At 37.3% G+C, this 23,169-nt stretch overlaps 1 protein-coding gene across 1 annotated transcript in view; it reads right to left on the reverse strand.

Annotated features, from left to right (window-relative positions):
• Positions 1 to 22,967, reverse strand: part of MIS18BP1 (MIS18 binding protein 1) — a 50,080-nt gene extending 27,113 nt beyond the window's left edge. The window contains exons 1-8 of the mRNA XM_027776645.1: positions 22,633 to 22,967; positions 17,440 to 18,061; positions 14,901 to 15,026; positions 13,950 to 14,422; positions 10,531 to 10,604; positions 8,293 to 8,423; positions 4,346 to 4,433; positions 2,749 to 2,906 (exon numbers count right to left, since the gene is read on the reverse strand). Coding sequence (XP_027632446.1) covers positions 2,749 to 2,906; positions 4,346 to 4,433; positions 8,293 to 8,423; positions 10,531 to 10,604; positions 13,950 to 14,422; positions 14,901 to 15,026; positions 17,440 to 17,974 — 1,585 coding nt within the window. The 5' untranslated portion in view covers positions 17,975 to 18,061; positions 22,633 to 22,967. The remainder of the gene's footprint in view (positions 1 to 2,748; positions 2,907 to 4,345; positions 4,434 to 8,292; positions 8,424 to 10,530; positions 10,605 to 13,949; positions 14,423 to 14,900; positions 15,027 to 17,439; positions 18,062 to 22,632) is intronic.
• Between the last annotated feature and the right edge of the window lie 202 nt (positions 22,968 to 23,169).

Raw genomic sequence — 23,169 nt, forward strand, 5'->3', positions numbered from 1 at the left:
AAGAATGTAAATTAAGTTGGAAAAAAAAGTTTCAGAAAAAAAATACCTATTGGATGACTGCAGTATGCTATATAGCGCCAGCTAGGTACTACCTTATAGGATGTTCATTCTACTCACTGAAGTTTATGCCTAAATTTGGACTTGTGTTCATAGAAATGTATATATCAGCTATGTTTGCTATGAAAATATTTAGATTAATTAAGATCTTTAGTGACTCAATAAAATGTGAGGTGAAAACAGTATAGAAAGCAAACATCGATACCAGAGACAGTGTGAGAGGAGAGTGGGAGATGGCAGAGGGTAAGAGATAGGGAATCAAGGATGAGGGAAAAAAAGCAAAACATAGGAAACAAGCAATGGAAAATTATTTGTGGGCAATAACATGTACACTGATGTGCTTGATTAAGCCAATATATAGTATACTCTGGATGGAAAATCTCATTTTGTATGTTGTAATGATGTACAGTGAATGAATGTAAATAAATAAATTTAAATGAAAAAAGACAGAGAGATAAACAAGGAATGGTTCCCGCTCTTGAGGATATTACTATATAGTAAAGAATGCTGACATTATAATAGATCATTTATAATATCCACTGGTAAGTGTATAACAGGATGTTATAGTATTAAATGTTATATGTTATAGTATTAAATATGCAAAACTACATTTTTGGTAAATTATTAAAACAAATAAATACAATTATATCATCCTAAATTACCATGGGTTGGCACCTTAACATAATCTTAGTGGTTTAATGGTACATGTGACTTGATTTTGTTGTAATTGTTTTTTCATGGAAAATGTAATGATGATGGTAATAAAAATACCACCAAACTACCACCACTCAGAATAACTTCTGTGATATCAAGATAGTGTCTAACAATTCTATGAAACAAGTATCTAGTAAATCACACTAGAAATGTGATACATGAAACATGAAACATAATAGAACACAGTAATATCTGCCCCTAGACTAAGCTTCCCGAAGGGATGCATCATATTTTTTCATCTCTATGTTCCTAACACTTAACATAAATCAAAGTTCAAAGAAGGTGCTTTAAAAATATTGTTTAGTGGGGCCAGCAGGTGGCATTGTTGTCAAGGTGCTAGACTCCCACATGGCCAACCACAGTTTGGGTCCTGGACCTAGCATCTTGAAATTTCAACTGGGTATATGTGCATGCACGCCCAAATTCCCAAGGTGATTTCTTACTTTCCCTCTCCCAGTTTCTCCCTGTATCTCTGGTGAGTGCACATGCTATATGGAAAACATCTTTAAAAAAATTATTGAGTGATTTTCCTATAGACACAACTGGTATATAAAATCATTTACTCAATTTTAGTCTTTTAAGTTAATATTCAACTTCATTTGCTACTTCTTTTCAGAAATACTTTACCAAAAGTATTCACAATTCAGCTCAAATTTATAAAAAGTACTGCTCTCAGTAAAAGGAGAAGGGGGAAGAAAGATATAAGATTTAAGACCAAAAATGATTAATAAAAACGTGAGATATACTTTCAGAATTTTTTCCTGATTGGGGATAAAAAAGTAGGAAGATGCTGTGGCCCAGAACTTCAGAATATTCAAGATGTTCTAGCCACAACAATGAGAAAGGGTTGAGTGGGAAAAGGAGCAATAGTGAGGGAATTTTTGGTAGCAGAGGGAAGTAGTTATCCACATGTTTAAATATTGCTTTCTCTGTAACAGAAAGAATAAGTGAAGATTCAGAACTGGAGGAAATTAAATTACAGAGGGGAAGAGAGTGGTTACAGTGAGATACAAGTGCATTTATATCTACTTCAGTGCCTTTTTTTTTCTCTTTTTTTTTTTTTTTGACAGGTTTTCACTATAGGGCGCGTGCGCACGCCAGACAGACAGAGAGACAGAAAGCGAGAAATCACCCCCCAGGGGGGATGGTCACGCCGCAATTCTCCTCTCGGGATCTTGGGCACGCACACACATGCGCCCAGCGTGAGTTCTAAGCCACCGGGTCCCAGATGCAAACTGCGGTCGACTATGTGGGAGTCCAACGACATAGCCATTACACTAACTGCTGGTTCCCCTTGTACAAGTTTTGAAAAGCTCTTAGTTACAAGGTCAAGGTAAAATCAGTAGAAATATATACATGATATTTTAGTAACTTTTATTCATTTATATTTAGAAAGGGCTGCAAATGAATGGTTCACTATTTTTTTTTTTTAGGGGTAGAAGAGGCATATGAAGCAGAAAAATATATAATACATATTATATATGTATAATATATATTGTAGTGTATATGCGGGGAGAGACAGAAAACAGGCAAAGAGCTGACAGAATAGTTTTGTCAACCACCTTTACAGCAATCGTCCTGCAAGATAATAGGCCATTTCCTCCGTGAAAAGAAACTGGCTTTGTCTATTAAGAGAAATGAAATTTAATATAAAAATATAAATGTATTTACTATAGGAGTTAGGTAGACAGGCTGCCTAAATGCCTTAAATCTAAAAATGAACAATCATCTTTCATTGATGTATACATCAGTGTCCTTTTGTATACTAATTCATTAAAAAGTGTTATTTAATTAAGTGAGCTGAATGCTGACCATGAACAGTCTACTTTAGCAATTTTTTCTTTAGCAGTGAAAAAACAGGAATCTTAGGGTATATAAATCAAAGAACACAACACTATATATTATAAATGATAAACAATGTAGAGCTTATATAAGAGTTTATCACTATACCAACAGAGAAGAAAAGACCAAACATACCCAAGTTATCACAATCAAGGTCATATGTGGTACTAGCTTTTTGGAGGACATCTATTTGACTTTCTCCTGCATCATTTTTCATTGATTTTTGTATGTCTGGGACAAATCTTCCAGTTTTCTGTTTAGGTCTGGACTTTTCCTTGTTCTTTTCACCATTCCTATAAACAATTATATTATTTTTCCTGTAATATTGGTTCTCAAAGAAAAAAAAAGAATCCAAATCTACAAACAAACAAATGAAATCCTTTCAGGGAAAGCTTTTCTCTCCCCAGGTAAGAGTACTTTTAATATTTTTAATCCTTCATGACTTTCAGTCCTTTCTCCATAAAAACCTCAAGTCAAAGGACTCAAATTTAACCTAAACATATTGTAATCTAGGCTCTTTTAATTCTTATATATGTTGACTATAAGAAAGCTAAGGGACAAATCCTGCCATTTGCTGAAATATAAATATACTCATTTATTTATACACTTTCTACTGCTGCTTTTTTGTTTCAAAGGCAGAGCTGAGTCAGTGCAATAGTGACAACATACCCGCAAAAAACACTATTTTAACCTGCACAGAAAAAAACTTGCTAGCCTCTGCTCTAAGTATTGTGATTAAATTTGAGCTCTGTATTCTCTACCTCCTAAAAGATAAGAATTTTTCAAATTCTTCTTGTTTCCTCAGTGTTAACCACAATTTGTTAAGTAGCTGATACTCAATGACAGAGAGCATGAATGAAAGAGAAAACACCAAGAAATTCGGATTACTATTTAACAGATCTGACTCCTGAAGTGTAGGTGATCGAGGCTAACTCTAAAATAATGTGAAACGCTTTGGCCTAGCCATCATGGCACAGTTGTACACCACTTTCCAATGCTGGAAGTCATATAAAAGTAAAGAGTATTAGTTCTCAGGTCTGCCTGCACATCCTTTGCATGTATGTACCCATGATCCTAACTTGCTGGAAGGGCTGGGGGAGGATCATGATGCAAGGCCCTGTTGAGGGTGCTTATTTTTCCCTTTCTCTGTGTCTCTCATGAAAGAAAGAAATAAACTTTAAAAAAAAAATTATTTTCCTTTTTGATTTACCCAATGTGACAGAAACTTTAGTAAAGTGTTATTGTTTCTGAAATTCTTCTAAGATCACAGAAAGCTTCAAAACTGGTAGTTCCCAGGACCAGCAGTTAGCGTAATGGCTATGTCGCTGGATTCCCATGTTGTCGACGGCGGTTCGTGTCCTGGACCCGCTGGCTTAAAATTCACACCGGGCACGTGTGTGTGCGTGCCCAAGATCCTAAGAGGAGAACGGAGGAGAAGGGATTGCGGCATGGCCATCCCCCCTGGGGGGTGATTCCTCGCTTTTTATCTGTCTCTCTGTCTGGTGAGCGCACACGCCCTATAGCAAAAATAAAAAATAAATAAATAAAACAAAAACTGGTAATTCCCACCAATCCGTCAAGTTAAAAAAAGAAAAAATAAATAAAACCACTTTACACTGCCCAAATGAATATATACATTTATAAAAACTCATTAAATTTTATACATAAAACTGATACATTATATTAAATGTAAATTATAGTTCAATTAATCTTTAAAAACTTAATACGTTACCTTAATTGTTCTAGAAAATTATCAACGTATTCCTTCCAATTTTTTGGAAATCCAAACATAAATTTCCTTATGAGAAAACAGGGATATCCTATTTAAGGATGATAAACAAACAAAAAATTATCTAAAAGTCTAAGACTTTAAAAAGATATGTATTAGTTTGTTCAAGATATTATGTATTAGTTTGTTCAGTGTACCAGCTCGGTCATACATATTAAGAATTTGGTAGTTAACAAAGCAGACAAAAATCCCTGCTCTCATGGAACATGCCTTCTATTGTAAAAGAGAAAGCAAATCAGTAAGTAAAATATCTTGTCTATCAGATGGTTAAGCAGAGAGGACAGATCGGGATCCCTATATGCTCATGTGGGAGTAGAAGGGTGGATAAGAATTTTAAAAAGGATTGTCAGGGAAGTACTTACTAAAATAGTCATTTGAACAAAGTCCTGAAGATCACAAGGGAGTAAGTCAAGTGGCAACATGGGGTTAGAATTCTGGAAGTAGAGGGAAGAGAAGTTGAAGGGCTATAAGGAAGAGTATTCCTGACCTGTTAGTGGAATTTCTGTAGTTAAGAAATTAGTAAGCGATTAGTGTAATTGAAGTGGCATGAGGAGAAGTTAGCACCAGCAGGCTGCTCAGATAGATAATAAAAGCAGAGGGAGAGCATGGGAGATTATAAGATCTTGGGGTCATTTTACATATCTGGCCATTAACTCTGGGCAAGATGAGAAGCTATGGAAAGATTCTGATTGAGGGAGCTATAGGGTCATATTTTTTTATATTTTTAAAGTTGCTACAGGGTGCATGTACATGGAAAGACAAAGAGAAAAACAGGAAGGCAAAGTGAGAAAGTACCCCTGAAGAAAAGATGTCCATAACTCCATCCTTTCTCCTTCATTCTTCTCTCAGGATTTTGGGCATGCACACACATGTCTGGCATGTTTTTTAAGCTGCCAGGTCTGAAACTTGAACCACAGTCAGTCGGGATCCCTATATGCTCATGTGGGAGTAGAAGGGTGGATAAGAATTTTAAAAAGGATTGTCAGGGAAGTACTTACTAAAATAGTCATTTGAACAAAGTCCTGAAGATCACAAGGGAGTAAGTCAAGTGGCAACATGGGGTTAGAATTCTGGAAGTAGAGGGAAGAGAAGTTGAAGGGCTATAAGGAAGAGTATTCCTGACCTGTTAGTGGAATTTCTGTAGTTAAGAAATTAGTAAGCGATTAGTGTAATTGAAGTGGCATGAGGAGAAGTTAGCACCAGCAGGCTGCTCAGATAGATAATAAAAGCAGAGGGAGAGCATGGGAGATTATAAGATCTTGGGGTCATTTTACATATCTGGCCATTAACTCTGGGCAAGATGAGAAGCTATGGAAAGATTCTGATTGAGGGAGCTATAGGGTCATATTTTTTTATATTTTTAAAGTTGCTACAGGGTGCATGTACATGGAAAGACAAAGAGAAAAACAGGAAGGCAAAGTGAGAAAGTACCCCTGAAGAAAAGATGTCCATAACTCCATCCTTTCTCCTTCATTCTTCTCTCAGGATTTTGGGCATGCACACACATGTCTGGCATGTTTTTTAAGCTGCCAGGTCTGAAACTTGAACCACAGTCAGCCACCTTAACCACCACATCACTGGCTGCCCCTAATAAGTGACTAATTTTAACAGGACCATATAACATGCTATTTTCAGAAGAGTCTGTGAAAGTGCAAGGACACGAAGAATGAGACTAGTTAGGTGGCCACTATAACTATCTAGACAAAGATGAGGGAGGTCTAGACCACAGTGGTGCAACAAGGGTCCAGGTTTTAGACATATTTTGGAGAAAATGCTGATAGGATATATTGATATACAGCATGTGAGTATGAGAGAAACTGAGGATTTAAGAATGCCTCCGGGGATTTTGGCTAGCCACTGGATGCATGGGAAAATGGGGAAGACTGTAGGCCAAACAAATTTAAGGAAGATCAGGTTTTAGACATATTAAGGACATCATAAAGATAATATTTAAGGCCTGGAATCAGCACACCACTGAGTGTAAAAAGAGTCCCCAAATTACCTCATTATTGAGAGACAAAGAAGAATGAGAGAAATAAATATGAAATCTAAGAAGGAACAGGCAAATGAAGCAACATGAACTTGAAATATGGTATTCCAGGGGTCAAATTTAAGAAAGCATGTCAAGGAGGTAGCTGTAATTAACTCTGGTAAGTGTATACTAGATTTACTGATGTATAGCTCCCTAGTGACTGGTATGATTTTTGATATGGGATGTTTTGGTGAAGAATTGAGAGCATGATTCAAGAGGGTTCAGGAAATAGAATGCAAAAGAAATTAGGTACAGTTAAGTACAGACCAATCTTCTGAATTTTTTTGTTATGAATCAGAATGACAGTGGCTGAAAGGATTGTGGTTATAAGAAGGGCTTTTTATGAAACAGGAGAAGGGAGAATTACTGGAGTGACGTCCCTGACTAAAAAGAGGAAATGGGAGCTAGCGTACAAAGAGGCTGACACAGACAGGAACGTGTATAGTTCGCCTATGATCAATATAGGCACAGATGTAAGCAAGTATGTATATGTAGTAGAGAAATTATCTTCTTATCATTCCTATTGCTCAGGTGCTCTCCTCTCTCCCCTGCTCTCTCACCAGAAAAGGAGTGGGAGAAGTAGTATTACATTTTTTTAAATTATGAAATAGTTATCAGGAAAGACACCACAGTGAGTGAATTAGGAAAATACTATAGGATGCCAGGCAGCAGCAAGGGACCAGTAAGGGAATATAACATATTGCTGATAATCATAAATTTCAAGTAGACTACTTGGTAATGTTTTTCATTCATTCTAGCTATATTCACCTGTGTGTAAGGCACAAATTGAAAATTAGATTATAGCAGAATTGAGGTTGTACTGAACAGGTTCAACAAAAAGAGGAACTAGAGGGACCAGCAGTTGGTGTAATGGCTCTATCGTTGGACTCCCATGTAGTCGACTGCAGTTTGAGTCCTGGACCCCATGGCTTAAACTTACACCAGGCGCGTGTGCATGTGTGCCCAAGATCCCGAGAAGAGAATGGAGGAGAAGGGATTGTGGCATGGCCATTCCCCCTGGGGGGTGATTTCTCGCTCTGTCTCTCTGTCTTTCTGCTGAGTGCATGTGCCCTATAGCAAAAACCTCTCCAAAAAACAACAAAAAAGAGGAACTAGAGAGTTATATTCTTACAAACCAATTTCTTATAAATAAAGAGTATTTCACTTACCTTTTAATCCTAGAACTTATTTAAATTGCCAATAAGAGTGATCAAATCAATAAAAATGATCAACTCATACAAGTTTTATATAATGGGATCAGTTCTGTTTTAATTTTTAGCTTAGATTTATTCATAATTTTAAAATAACTAATTAAAAATTTTTTTTTAATGTATATTATTGTTTTTGTTTTACTTAGTAAAACAATTTATCCATTAATAATGGTAGTCATAGGGCTAGCAGGTAACATGGTGGTTAATGTGCTGGACTCCCATATGGCCAGCCACGAGTGTCCCAAATCTGGTGGCTTGCTTTTTCACTTTCTTTCTCTGTCTCTATCTCTCTCTCTGGTGAGTACATGTTCCCTCTAGCAAACTAAAATAATAATAATAAAAAAATTAAATAAATAGGGGTCCAGCAGGCGGAGTGATGGTTAAGGTGCTGGACACTCCCACACGGCTGACCACAGTTCAAGTCACAGACCTGGTAACTTGCTTTCCTACTTTCTCTGTCTCTGTCTTTGGTCAAAAAAAAAAAAAAAAAAAAAACTTGTTTCTTTCTTTGGTAAAAAAAAAAAAAAAAAAAAAAAAAAGAATAAATAAAATTAAATGAATAATTCTTTTTTAAAAAGTAAATCATTCTTTTAAAAAATAATAACATTAATAATAACAATAATAATAAAATAATGATAGTCATTTACCTGCTTCTTTCATGGCAATCCGGTCTATCATTCCTTTTAATATGTAGATGTTGCCTGATAAAGTCCTAAGTTTGTTGTGCTGAATCCGTTCTACAATTACATTGCTGTGCCAATATATGTTAGTGATGTCTCTAAGAGGAAAAAAATAGCCTGATTAAGGCCAAAAGAGTCACATTTTAAAGTAGTCACAATGTATATATAAAAGCATACAAATTTAAAACAGAAAGTAATGATGTTGCACTCTAGTTACAGCAATACTAACACTATTGTTAATCTCACTACAAAACATTTGAGAACCAAACACTGAAACAGAATTTAGGAGGCTAACGTGATCCTTAGGATATGTGCCAAAAACTGTACTGTGGCCAAACCAAACCTCTATTATAAAATACGGCAATAGCAAGGAAGAGAGAAGTCTTCTCCAAATGTCTGAAGCTGGCAACACTTCAGCTTAATTGATGGAAAGCTTTCCAAAGAATGAGTTCCCTTATCCTTCTCCCTCAAGGTCTATACTATGTTAGCTTTCATACAGAAATGTAGATTGGATCCACCTAATATTAGTCTTTTTTCCCTCACTATATAGTAAAATGTTTTACCTTCCACTTTTGGAAAGTATCAAAAAGAGGTTCCTATTGGGAAAAAAACAAACTATAGCATCTTATAATTGACTCATATATCTATTCTTCATATTTCTTTAAGTGAAGCTAAGAATAAATATTAAAGAACAAAATATGAAGCTGTATTAAATAAATGTTGAATTTTCTTCCGTTCATCATGAACTAGTAACAATAAACATACTAATTTCAACAGAAGTGTAATAAACAAGGAAGTTAAATCCCTTTAATTTGGGCAGACGGAATTAAATTCATATATTAAATTCAATTATTTTATTTTAATACAATATTACTTCTCCTTTTCCATTCTTTTTTGCTTTATTTATTTTACTTAACAAACATTAAGTAACACTCTAAAAGCACTATTCTTTAGTCTTAAAAATATTAACTCATTTAATCTTCAAAACAACCCACAGGGTAACTAACATTAGTATCCTCATTGCACAGATGAAGACACTGATATGGAAAGAGGATAAGTAAGCAATATACATGGTAAGCAGCAGCAGTGGATTTACAACAAACACATCTACACTGCATCTTGGATATTAAGGACATGGGCACAAGGCAGGCGAATACAAAGTAGACAGTATAGTCTTATTACTGAACTTACTACTTCTTTTTTTTGGAGAGGTTTTCGCTATAGGGCGCGTGCGCTCACCAGACAGACAGAGACATAGAGACAGAAAGCGAGAAATCACCCCCCAGGGTAGATGGTCATGCCGCAATCCCTTCTCCTCCATTCTCCTCTTGGGATCTTGGGCATGCATGCACATGTGCCCGGCGTGAGTTTCAAGCCACCAGGTCTGGGCCGCGAACAGCGGTCAACTACGTGGGAGTCCAACGACATAGCCATTACGCTAACTGTTGGTTCCCATGAACTTACTACTTCTATGTGATATTTTACTACAACCTTTTATTAGAACTTTTCTTCACCACTAAGCAATAGTAGAATGAGAAATGGTGCTAACAGAGTAGAAGAATTAGGTAAAGTCCACTTACTTACCCAATGATGCTCTCACTTCATGGAAAATCAAAAAATGCTAATGATTAGTTAATATGTAGCTGCATGGCAAAATATTAAATAAGTTGATTCCTTTTCTGGATCAGTAATTTATATCTGGGTGTCCCATTTAAATTCAAGAACCTGGACTAAAATGTATGTTTTAAACATGAACTGTTCATATACAATGGAACACATGTATCAGTCCACTTATTATCACCTCGAAAAAAAGAAAGCACTATCCAAAGTTAAGCTGTCAAAATCCTGAAAATAACTGGAGGCCAATTCAAGGTGGGTAAGGTAGTGGAGCACTGCTGTGCAAAACGGGAGCCACATGGGAGGATTGCAGCATGGTGGGATCTTGTAAAGGGTTGGGGTTGAGGTCTCTCCTCCATCCCCCAAGAAATAAACAAATGAAGAAAAAAAAAATCATTATCAGTAAACAAAATAAGAAAGCTGGTAATATCATGCCTAGGACTAACAGTTATTTTATTTTTCTGCATTCAGTTTATAAGCTTGTAAGAAAGTATTTTGTTGGAAGGTTGTATTGCTCATGCTTCACCTTTAAACTTAAACACAACTATCTTCTTCAATTTTGTGAAAATATTAAAATGTTATACTTACGTCAATTTTCCTTCTACACATATAGCAGTATTATCATTGATTATTTTAATCATCCAATCTTGTAGTTGGACTACCTAATTAGGTAGAAAACAAAGAACACACTCCCTATATTACTTGCAGTATAAGCATTACAAAATTATCTTGCATAACTTAAGAGAGTAAACTAATCTAAGCAAGCCAAATGATTTCTTACTGCCCATTTTTATGAGTTGCATATTTTTTAAGAGAGATTTTTGCTATAGGGTGGATGTGCTGGCTGGAGACATAGAGAGACAGAGAGAAACTGAGAAATCACTCTCCAGGGAGGATGGCCACACCACAATCCTTTCTTCTCTATTCTTCTCTTGGGATTTTAGGCACGTACACACGTGACTGGTATGTTTCAAGCTGCTGGATCTGAGACTTGAACTGCAGTTAACCATGTGGGAGTCCAGAGCCTTAACCACTATGTCAACTGCTGGCCTCCATGTCATATTTTGTAAAGAATTATTTATTTACATTATTATTGTTGTTGAATTTGTTATAGGGCATGTGCGCTCACCAGAAAGAGACAGAGGGAAAGTAAGAGAGCAAATTGCCAGGTCTGGAACTTGAACCACCGTCGGCCATGTGGGAGTCCAGTGCCTTCACTGCAATACAGTATTGCAATGGGCAATACTGTAAGCCCACTAAAGATTTACTGTCAAATCTACAATGAGATTAATCAGTATGGCGATGTGTTTTGCCCCAACCATATTGAGCTCTCAGGCAGAGATAAATATATATGGATTAAATTTAACCAGGATTAGAATTTTACCAGCACAGGACAGAGAGGAAAAAAATAAAGTTGGAGTTTTAACCTATAATCGCTATAATGATGGACCATGAAGTTATGGAAGTTAAAGAGGGAAATGAAGACGTGATTGGGTGATGGACTGAACGCTTGGTTGTATCAAATACTGATAGTGAGGAGTGTGGAAAGAACAGGAGAAAGTGTAATAATCTGAAACAGTAGTTGGCAGTGAGAGTAGGATGTTCGAAAGTGAGAATCAGTGCAAGTACTAGTGATGACAGGTGTAGGTATGGCTAGTGGAGAGAATAAAAGTAGGAGGAAGTTATTTAAATCAAGAAATCAGGGTAGTATGGATCATTTATACAGATGTTGATGTCATTAGAGATGATGACAGAAGTAGCAGCACAGGAAAATTTTCATGGTGTGAAATATATCAATAGAAATGCAAGAGCACAACTAGAAGGTTGTAAAAGTAAACTTTTAAAAATCTGTAAAAAAAAAAAAAAGAAAATTAGAGTATTTTGGTGTCAAAAAAAATTGAAATTCATGCATAATCTTTTTATCATATGTATTTTCCATGAACTTTTTAAAGAATCCTTGTATTATAGGTGAAAACAACAAGGGACAGGGAGTGTAAATTCCTCTGCTATGAGCTACAAAGAGAGAAGGAAAAACTACTTGAAACAGCAAGGAGGAGCAAGACACCCCTTAATCATCTTGGGGTCCAATGGAATCAGAGAGATGGGAGAGAAAGATCACTTCAAAGGATTGTTTGTAGAAGTCATTATTTCAGTGACAATAAGATTAAGAAGTGTTCACAGAAAACTGAGAATATAACATTTTGCAAATGATATGCATCGAGTTCAAGAGGGTGCAACGTAGTTTGGAGAGCAGGTAATAAGTAAGGAATTGGATCAGAATTATAGGATGTTAGCTAAACAGGGATAAGAGTCCTAGCAGGCTTGAACTTCTTGTGGCAACTGAGATAAAAAGAACTATAGAGATTATGGAATTAGTATTATGAGAATGTTGTTTTCAAACTTTGTTGGTCAACCCACCTCACAAATTTTTTTAAAAAGATTAATTTTATTTAACTTTATTTGGCCAGAGTGAGAGAGAGAAGAGAGAAAGTGAGAAAGTAAGCCACCAGGTCCAGGACTCAAACCACAGTCCACCATGCCACCTGCTGGCCTCCTACCTCACACATTTTAAAGTTAACATCTAAAACTTTGGGTCAAAAGTATAAATAGTTGCAAACAGTGCAGTTTCTAGTGAAGACACTGAGGTATAAAACTGTCTCTCTCTACAATTTAGATAGAGGGCTGGCCTCACAGCACAACAGTTAAGCACTGCACAACTATATCCCACACAGCAGACCAGGGTTAGCATTCCAGTCACAATGGCATGAAAACTTTCCAGGTGAGCCTATGCATGTCCAGACTGATAGGATGGAGAAATGGGAAGAAAAAGGATTTTAGCATAACCAGGTCCTGTTGAAAGATGCATTCTCTCTATTTCTGGTGCCTACATGTGTGCCCTCTGGCATTAAAAACAAAATTAAATACAATTTAAATACCAGCTCTTAATTTAATACCCACGATCATCCATTTAAAAATTGGCAAAATTTTAACATTTGAAAATTTTATACTGTATCTTTCTCCTTGAACTTGTACATCCATTCCATTTCCTTCAGAGAATTTATCCTAATGTAGTTTAACACCCTAAAGTATTTTTTGTTGTCCTTGTTGTTTTAAAGAGGTTTTTGCCATAGGGCATGTATGCTGAAGAGACAGAGACAGTCAGAGTGAAAGAGAAATCACCCCCCTGGGGAGATGGCCATGCCACAATCCCTTCTCCTCCATTCTTCCCCCACCCCTGCGTCTTGGGCACACATCCATATGCTCTTGGTGTGATTTTAAAGCCACTGGGTCCAGGACTTGAACCGTGGTTGGTCATGTAGGTGTCCAGTGATGTAACCGTTATGCTATCTGCTGGTCCCCACTCTAAAGTCTTTTTATTGATCATGGTTTTACTTTACTTTGGAAAAATTCTCAGCTTTTCAGAAGCTATGATTCCTTTCTATCTGAACTGCTCTGTTAATAGTACCCCAAAAATTGAAGAAAAAATTTAAGAGTTAGAATGAATTATTCATCCCCAAAGGGAGAAAGTAAATTATTGAAGCTCATACAATGAGTAATAGAGCAAGTTACAACTTGATATTTGGGTACTTCTCTTTCCAGCCCAGAGTTCTTTTCTCTAGGCCACACAGTTTCTACAGGAATAATAATCAAGCATGAAAATGAATCTATTGTTAATAATGACTGCATAAGAGTACAAGATTTTTTGTGTGTGTGTGTATGAGGTTTTTGCTATAGGGCCCATGAGCTCACCAGAGAGACAATAAGCATGAAATCAGTCCCCCAAAGCCACATTGCATTCCCCTTTCTTCTCAGAATTTTGGGTACATACTCATGCACCCAGCATGAGTTTCAAGCCACTGGGTCTGCAACTTGAACCACAGTTGGCCCATGTGGGAGTCCAGGGATATAACCATTATACCATTTGCTGGTCCCAGAGCTCAAGTTCTTAAAGAAAGGAAGTATAAAGAGAAATTAATATCTGTATTAAAGTATGGAAATTTGTGTACCTTATTTTTTTTAACTTCATTTGTAACCGTTTGAAATATACTTGGAGGTGAAAGCTTTGAAACATTTCTTTTTGACCTCCGAGGTATTGCTATATGAAATCTTGGAGTTGCAAGAACTATTTTACACGTATCTCTCATGGAACCTAGAACAGTCTCTCTCGGCACCATTTTTTCACTTTCTTGCTTAACTTCCTGTTGTGAAACCTCTCCTGTCGTATCATTATCAGTAACCATTAATTGACTGCCTTTTTCAATAGAAACACAGTTAGTATTCAGAGTCTCAACATTTTGGGATTTTTCATAGACAGAATCAATGCCTTCTAAAACAAATGTGTTCTTTTTGGACTTAGAGGTCACAAATGTATTCTTCTCTGCGTGAAGAATTTGTTTAGACAATTGAGCTCTAGTTAATGCCTTGTTTGAGACTCCTGGAGCTGAAAAATTTTCATGTTCTTGATTCGGAATTGAAAGTTCTGCAAAAAAAAAAAAAAAAACACAAAACAAAATTTATTGTGGGATCATAAGAAATTAAAGGATAAAAAAGTCAATTTAAAACTGTTTATATTAAAAATAGGTCTTCAGGGCTATCAGGTGGCATTGTGGTTAAGGGTGCTGGACTCCCACATGGCCAAATGCAGTTCAACTCCCAGAACTGGTGGCTTACTTTCTCACTTTTCCTCCCTCTCTCTGTCCCTCTCTGGCCAAATTAAAATAAAGGAATAAATAAAGTTAAATAAAGTAATTCTTTTTTTAAAAAAAAAGTCTTTAGATTAGGAATGCTCCACCCTCTTTCCCACTCTTTCTCTTAGTGCTTGTGGCCTTTACAATTCAAGGTTTATCTAGTCAATGCTTACTGCCCATAAAGAGAAAATAACCACCTAAAAGAAAAAAAATCTAACAATACGTTCAAGTAACAAATTTAAAACCAAACAAAACAAAAAAACGGTTTACCATAAGTTAAATTCTGTAAAGGTGCTTTCTTTTCCTGCTGGCACTGAATCTTTTGTTTGACAGGAAGCAAAATACTATTTGATGATTCTAGAGGCACTTCTTGCAATGAGGTTGATTTTTCTTTTTCTTTTTTTTTTAAGAAAGAGGTTGAATTGTATTAATCACCAAGAAGGGAAAAAAAAAAAAGTCATTTTAAATTCTTGAAATAAAGATCTTAGGTTCAGAGGTTCAGTAATATCAGACCACTACTACACAGCACACTTTTGCAATAAATGACAGTTACATAAAATTTTCCCTTTATTATCTTCTCATGCCTTCACTCCATTCTCTAGTCTACATCTATGTTCTGCTGAGGAAGAATTTTTTTAAAAACTTCTCTGGGAACCAGCAGTTAGCGTAATGGCTATGTCGCTGGACTCCCACATAGTCGACCGCGGTTCGCGTCCCAGACCCGGTGGCTTAAAACTCACGCTGGGCGCATGTGCGTGCGTGCCCAAGATCCTGAGAAGAGAATGGAGGAGAAGGGATTGCGGCATGACCATCCACACTGTGGGGTGATTTCTCACTTTCTGTCTCTCTATGTCTCTCTCTGTCTGTCACCCTATAGTGAAACCCTCTCAAAAAAAAAAAAATAAATAAAATAAAAACTTCTCTAAGATACAACTTGCCAGCTCAAAGGCATACTACTGGACTGAGAAGCTTCAAGATCTGGAATAAAAGCATACTACTAGATTGAGAAGTTTGGAGATCTGGAATAAAGTTCTGATGCTGCCAGAAATTGGATGTGTACATGTTAAGATTACAACAACGAGGGTGGGACAGCAGGTGGCACGGTAGTTAAGGTTGCTGTATTCCCACATGGCCAATAGTGGTTTGAGTCCCAGACTTGGTGGCTTGAAAATCATGCTGGATACATGTGCATGCATGCCCAAAATCCCACGAGGAGAAAGGAGAAAAAAGGATTGTGGTATGGCCATCGCCTCTGGGAGCTGATTTCTTGCTTTCTGACTTTCTATCTTTGTCTCTCTGGTAAGCTCAAATGCCCTATGACAAAAATCTCTCTTATAAAAAAAATAATATAACCAAAAACTTAGCAAGGCTCCCCTCCTTGATCATTTCTCTTTTAGTCTGTCTCATTTCAATTAAGTGACCTTGCTAGTTGCTCAAGTCAAAACCCAAACATTAAAAACAAAACATGACAAAACAACTTAAAAAAAAAAAAAAGAAAGAAAGAAAGAAAGAAAACACACAATATGGAGTTATCTGGAGGGTTTTTTTTTTTTTAATTTTAGATTTTTGCCATAGGGCATATATGCTAGCTAGAGACAGACAGAGAGAGAGAGGGAAAAATGGCCACACCACAATCTCTCCCTCCCCCCCCACCATTGTCCTCTCAAGATTTTAGGCATGCACACACATGCACCTAGCATTTTTTTTCCCAAGCTGCCTGGCCTGAGATTCAAACCACAGAGTTGGAGATGTGAAATCCAGCACCCTAATTACATGCAAACTGCTCACCCCTAGAGATATCTTTTATATCTTTTTTTCTGTCTTATATTCCACTTCCAATTATAAGCAAAGCCTATTGACTCTATCTTCAAGATAGTGTATATCCAGATTCTAATCACTTTTTTTTTTCTTTTGGAGAGGTTTTTGCTATAGGGCACGTGTGCTTGCCAGACAGGCAGAGAGACATAGAGACAGAAAGTGAGAAATCACCCCCCAGAGGGGATGGTCACGCCTCAATCCCTTCTCCTCCATTCTCCTCTCGGAATCTTGGACACGCACGCATACGCGCCCGGCATGAGTTTTAAGCCACCGGGTCCGGGATGCGAACCACAGCCGACTATGTGGGAGTCCAGCAACATAGCCATTACGCTAACTGCTGGTTCCCCAGATTCTAATCACTTCTTACCTTCATTGTCCACACCATTTATCTGCTTACTATATTAACTGTATTTCAAGTCAATAGCCAGAGTGACATTTTAAAAATGTCAGCCAAATCTTGTCATTTCCCTGCTCAAAACCCTCCAATGGCTCCTGATTTTCCTCACGGTAAAAGCCAAAACTCTCACATTTATCCATAAGGTCCTATATAAGCTGACCTGCTCTTCTTTATGTCCTCTTCCTCAGCTCTGTCTCCCTACTCTATGACACACTAACCTCATAGCTAGTCCTTACATCTGTATGGTATGCTCCTATTTCAGGACATTTGTGAGAGCTGTAATCTGCCTGGATCATCTTTCCTCATTCCCCAAGATATCTGTATCATTGCCTTCAATTTTGGGGGCTCAAATGCCATCCTCCTAATGAAGCTTACTCAGAACACCCTCTCCCCATTATTCTTACTCTGCTTTTCCTTTCACTGTACATAAACATTATTTATTTACTATATTAACTATCTCCCTACCGTGTGAATGTGAGGGCAGGGATTTTGTTCCATTTTGTTAACTGGTATATCTTGTACATCTAAAACAATGTTAAATACATTAAAAACGTATGACATTCTAAATTTTTAATAAATTATAATAAAACTCACCTCTTATTGAACTGTTATCTGATTGGAATGATTTGTTCTCCTTTTCTTCACAGAGGAAGGTATGTTGCAATAGTCTTTTATCAGCTCTGTTAGAAGTGAAGATTTTATTACTTTCATTTCTTGGTGGTTCCAATAAACTACTGTTTCTTGATGCTGATTCTTGCTTCTCACGCAGTACTTTTTCTTTCATTCTTTGAAATATTTTCCCTGGTGATTCATACTTAGCTTTATTTTTAAATCCATTCTTATTGGGTTTTATAGCACTGATATCAAGAAAACTGTTAGAGGTGGTAGCCCCTGTTAGCATGGTAGATTGAAGTATATTCTTATTGTTGAAAGTTGTCAATTTTAGGAACTGATTCTTTTTATGGTCACTCAATTCTAAAGAGTTCTGATATTTTACCAAATCTTTTATAGGAGTAAGTGTGCCTGAAGGAATGCTGTCAAAAAAGATCGCATCCATGGGCATATTTCTCCTTTGAAATGTTTCTGAAGACAAGTGAATTCCTGGACGTTTCAAAGGTGTTGTGATCATCTTGACAAGACAGCAGTAACAAAGTCTTCTAATAAAAAATTCACTGAAGCACAATCAGGATAGAACTTCAGCCAGGCCCAAAGAAACCTGTAGTTTAATGTGAAGTCAATCTTTATCATGCTTTGGTACAAAAACGTTTAAAGTTTATTTACTCTCAATAAGAACATTATACTAATTTTTTTTAAAAAGTTTAATTGCTTCATAACAACACTGGATAACCTGTAGCTCATGAATCAGACCAATACTTATTTTTTGTTAAAGTCTCATATTTCTTATTATGCAACAGATGAGAAGCTTGGTTTTAAAATTTGTTTCTCTACAAAGAAGGAGCATATACTCGAGCTGGCAGGTGACGTGGTGATTAAGGGCGCTTGATTTCCATATGGCTGAACATGGTTCAAGTCTCAGACCTGGTGGCTTGCTTCTCACTCTCTCTCTCTGTCCCTCTCTGGTCAAATTAAAATAAATAAAGTTAAATAAAATAATTAAAAACAAACAAAAACAAAGCAGCAGCATTTACCAAATAATAAACGTAATAGTTATTATATCTCTTTCTGAATTTTGAATGTTTCTGAAACTTACTTGTATCTCAAGTCTTGGCAGTTGCAATCTAGTATTTGCATCAAAAAGAATTAAATGACATGAACTGGCTCCACAGTGTAGAGGTAATGCACAGCTTGAAAGAAGACAGGTATCACATTGCAATCATGGTTTGAATCGCCAGCCCCAGTCAGCCTGCAACCTGCCAGGCACACACACTGGTACCCCAGATCCAATGAACTGGATGACTGGAGGAAGAGGATGAGCATGATCCACCCTAAGGAGGGTGCTCATATCTGCCTCTTTCTGTCATATATGTACGCACACACTCTACCATAAATTAAAAAAAAAAATGACATCTGATCATTTCATAATGTATTAGGTTTAAAAGATTGTGTTTCACAACTATGGCTTTTCTTTTTAGTCATTTAAATTTTAAGGCAGCAGCTACAATGATCTGTCCTAATTGAAACTGAAAACTCTATTCACTCATATAAATATGCCCCAATCCTATTTTATAATTCTCTACAGCATTTAAATTATCTTAGTTGAAAAAAACTCTCAAATAAAAAGGCTATTTATTCTAATTATTTAAAAATGTAATGCTATTTTGAATTTTAAGCAATCACAAACTTAAGCATAGTCTTTAAAAAAGAGAATTATTTTATTTAACTTTACTTATTAATATTATTTTCCAGTTTGACCAGAGAGAGACACACAGAGAGAGAGGGAAAGTGAGAAAATAAGCCACCTAGTCCAGGACTTGAACCATGGTCAGGTTTGAATCGCCAGCCCCAGTCAGCCTGCAACCTGCCAGGCACACACACTGGTACCCCAGATCCAATGAACTGGATGACTGGAGGAAGAGGATGAGCATGATCCACCCTAAGGAGGGTGCTCATATCTGCCTCTTTCTGTCATATATGTACGCACACACTCTACCATAAATTAAAAAAAAAAATGACATCTGATCATTTCATAATGTATTAGGTTTAAAAGATTGTGTTTCACAACTATGGCTTTTCTTTTTAGTCATTTAAATTTTAAGGCAGCAGCTACAATGATCTGTCCTAATTGAAACTGAAAACTCTATTCACTCATATAAATATGCCCCAATCCTATTTTATAATTCTCTACAGCATTTAAATTATCTTAGTTGAAAAAAACTCTCAAATAAAAAGGCTATTTATTCTAATTATTTAAAAATGTAATGCTATTTTGAATTTTAAGCAATCACAAACTTAAGCATAGTCTTTAAAAAAGAGAATTATTTTATTTAACTTTACTTATTAATATTATTTTCCAGTTTGACCAGAGAGAGACACACAGAGAGAGAGGGAAAGTGAGAAAATAAGCCACCTAGTCCAGGACTTGAACCATGGTCAGCCATGTGGGAGTCCAGCGCATTTAACCACCAAGCCATCTGCCAGCCCCAAACATACATAGTCTTAATGTTTGTTTTAACTTGTGTATTACACATAAATTTTACTTCTCACACTTAGAAATTAAGATTCTGGGTGAAGCATCACACAGTTGCATTCAGTCATACTTGATAAATAAGTAAAATATTTCAATCATAGAAGCCTGGGACTTACTAGTCTTAATGAACGTGTCTCTTACTGCTGAATTTGTTAAGCATTCCAATCAGTTTCTGATATCATATGAATGTAAAAAAGTCTAGCACAGAAAAAACTAATGTAGTCAGACCAAAAATCATCACAGAGGCCTAGACTATAGAGCAGCAATAAAATGCAAAGCTCTATGAGGCAATCTCATGTGGGAAGTTTCCTGATTCAAGTGCAGAGATATCTCTGAGTATGCCAAGTATATATCACCCATAATCTGAGGCTGGCTGAGGCCTGGGGGTGAATTGCTGTAAATCTGTTGTGGGTGTTGTGTCTGTCAGTCTCTCTATTGCTCATAGAAGAAATTAAATCCATTTAAGAAAAGGAATGGGGGAACCAGCAACTAGCATAATGGCTATGTCGCTGGACTCCCACGTAGTCGACTGTGGTTCACGTCCCGGACCGGGTGGCTTAAAACTCACACCGGGCGCGTGTGCGTGCGTGACCAAGATCCTGAGAGGAGAATGGAGGAGAAGGGATTGCGGCATGATCATCCCCCTGGGGGGTGATTTCTCGCTTTCTGTCTCTGTGTCTCTCTCTGTCTGACTGGTGAGTACACATGCCGTATAGTGAAAATCTCTCCAAAAAAAAAAAGAAAAGAAAAGGAATGGAAGACACAAATACCTGTGATCCAAATAAATGCAAATAAAAACATGATAACATTAAAAAAAATCCAATATTTTTATCATTGGTAACTTCTGTGAGAAACAAGTGAGTTAAAAACTCATACAAAGTACTATTTTAGCCAATAATTTATGATATAAGAGAAAAAAAGTAAAGACAATGTTCTTTAATAACAACATCTGACCAAAAAATGTTATCTTGGGGGTCTGGTCCTATAACACAAAACCACTGTTAATTCTTTCACAGAATGTAAACTCATCAGATAGATATTTATGTGTATATGTTTAACAATGTACTAGATGCCAGGAGTTATATAATACTGTGGGTTATAATACTCCCTAGCCAGTAAGTTACAGCGGTATAAATAAAAGTGTTACCATTCAAAAATGAAAATAAGTAAACTGGACAACTGCAGGGAAAAAAGGCAAAGTATGTTCAGGTTTACACAATTTCCATTCTTCAGATCATTCTAATGAATTATTCAGGAAGTAAAAACTGCAAATAAGCTAGTAGCACTGAAATGGGTATAATCTGTAACTGACATGCAGAACTGTTTTCACTTACAGGCAGGTAATTACCGTCACATTGAGAAGCTCCAAGAACCAACATAGAACTTGTTTCATATTCCCAAAACCCATCCCCTCTAATTCAAACAAATAGCAGGATAAAAGGAATGTAAGTAGTAAGGATTCTGAAAAGTCTTTAGATTGTACTCTTCCCCCCAAAAAAGACACAGAAAGTTCCTCCAGAAGCTCTTGTTTCCCATTAAATGATAAAAATAAAAGCTAAAAGAACTGCCAAAATTTGCAGTAAAGTCGATGGAAAAAAGGATGTAGAGATAAAAATGGCCTCAGATTTTGTCTGACCATAGAGGCTTTGCAGAGTAGAAGCAGAACAATAAACCATGGGAAGTAAAAAACTATCTGAAGCTCCATTCCCCTCTTCCTTAAACCAGGGAAACGGACAAAACTTATCATTAATGCTGAGCTTCTAATGACATGGAGGTTAAATAATGGAGATACAATCATTGGCATCACTCAAATTAGGGGGAAAAATAGTGTCCTTAAGCCTACACACACTTGACCTAACAAATGGAGAACACTAACAAGAAGTTGTTAGTTCCCTCTAAAACTGGAGGTGCATTCTAAAATAGTATGCTTCTGTTTTCATTAACTGCTTAAAGCTGTTTGGAAAACCTAATCTAAAAATTGACAAATGCTGATGTACCAGTAAAAAAGACCTATTCACTCAGGAATGGGAAAACCACTGTATGAAAGGGCTAAGTATTTACAGTATACAGTAAACAGAGAACCAGGGCTAAACAACCAGTATATAATATGAAATGTAACTGTGAATCTTCCTCCAAAAAGACATGCAAAGGTCTAGGAATTTACTAATAGTTACTATTATTATTATAATGGAATGGGATCAAAAATCCCAAGGCACATTAACTAAAACTGGGAAGTGGAGTTGGGGAGAAACGAGAGAATTTCAACAGGCAAATGACACACTTGAAGACATATGCAGCACATAAGACAAGACGCTCATGTACATTATCAGTAACATTCAGAGACGTAATAAATCATTTTTTTAAAAAAATTATCAACATAGACGTACACAATTTTTCTACCTACTAATTATTCTAACTTGTTTTTCACCCCCACAAGTGATTTTAGAACAAAAGACTCTCACCTTCGAAGTGAACCTGAGCCAGCCAGTGAGTTCTACTCTTTGAAATACTACTCCCCGAGTGAGTGCGCCCTCACCGCCAAAGTGAGCGGTCTGTACAAGGCTGCGTGGGCCGCGGAGGCTGGGGCGCGCACAGCCCGCGAGCACCTACCGCCAGAGCAAGGAGCAGGAAGATCGTACCTTGGAATGAAAGGGCGCGGCTGGGCCAGACTGCAGCGTCCTGGCTCTGCTTCCCACGAAGCAGAGCCGGTCACTCCAGGGCTCCGGCCTCGAAACCGCCTCAGCGCCCCACGCAGCGGCTGGATCCCTGGAAACCCTGACCTACTTCGGAAGAAGTTTCCTGTCGCCGACGAGACTGTGAAAATTCAAATTTGAAGTGCCCGCCCTCCACACAGCACGGGATTGGTAGTCTCAGGAATTGCGTCACCGGGCGCCTCCCAGGGACTGGAGAAAAGCGTCCACGGAGCAGCGTGGGCAAGGTCGGTCCACAAGAAGCGGGTGGCCTGCAGCTGCCACGGAGAGGGGGCATGCGCCCTCGAAGTCGTTCTTAGAGCTCGTTTCGTCTTCGCACGGCGCGTGCCGTCCCCCCGCCCTCTGTTCCGTCGCTCCTCCCATAATGCTCTGCGTCCGGAAGGCTCTAGTCAGACACCGCCAGAGCGCTCTGCCCGAGCCAGGGCCCTCGAATTTGGGCATTCTCGGCCACCCTCCTTCACTAAA

Source organism: Tupaia chinensis, unplaced genomic scaffold, assembly GCF_000334495.1.
Source record: "Tupaia chinensis unplaced genomic scaffold, TupChi_1.0 Scaffold000691_1, whole genome shotgun sequence".
Lineage (NCBI taxonomy): Eukaryota > Metazoa > Chordata > Mammalia > Scandentia > Tupaiidae > Tupaia > Tupaia belangeri.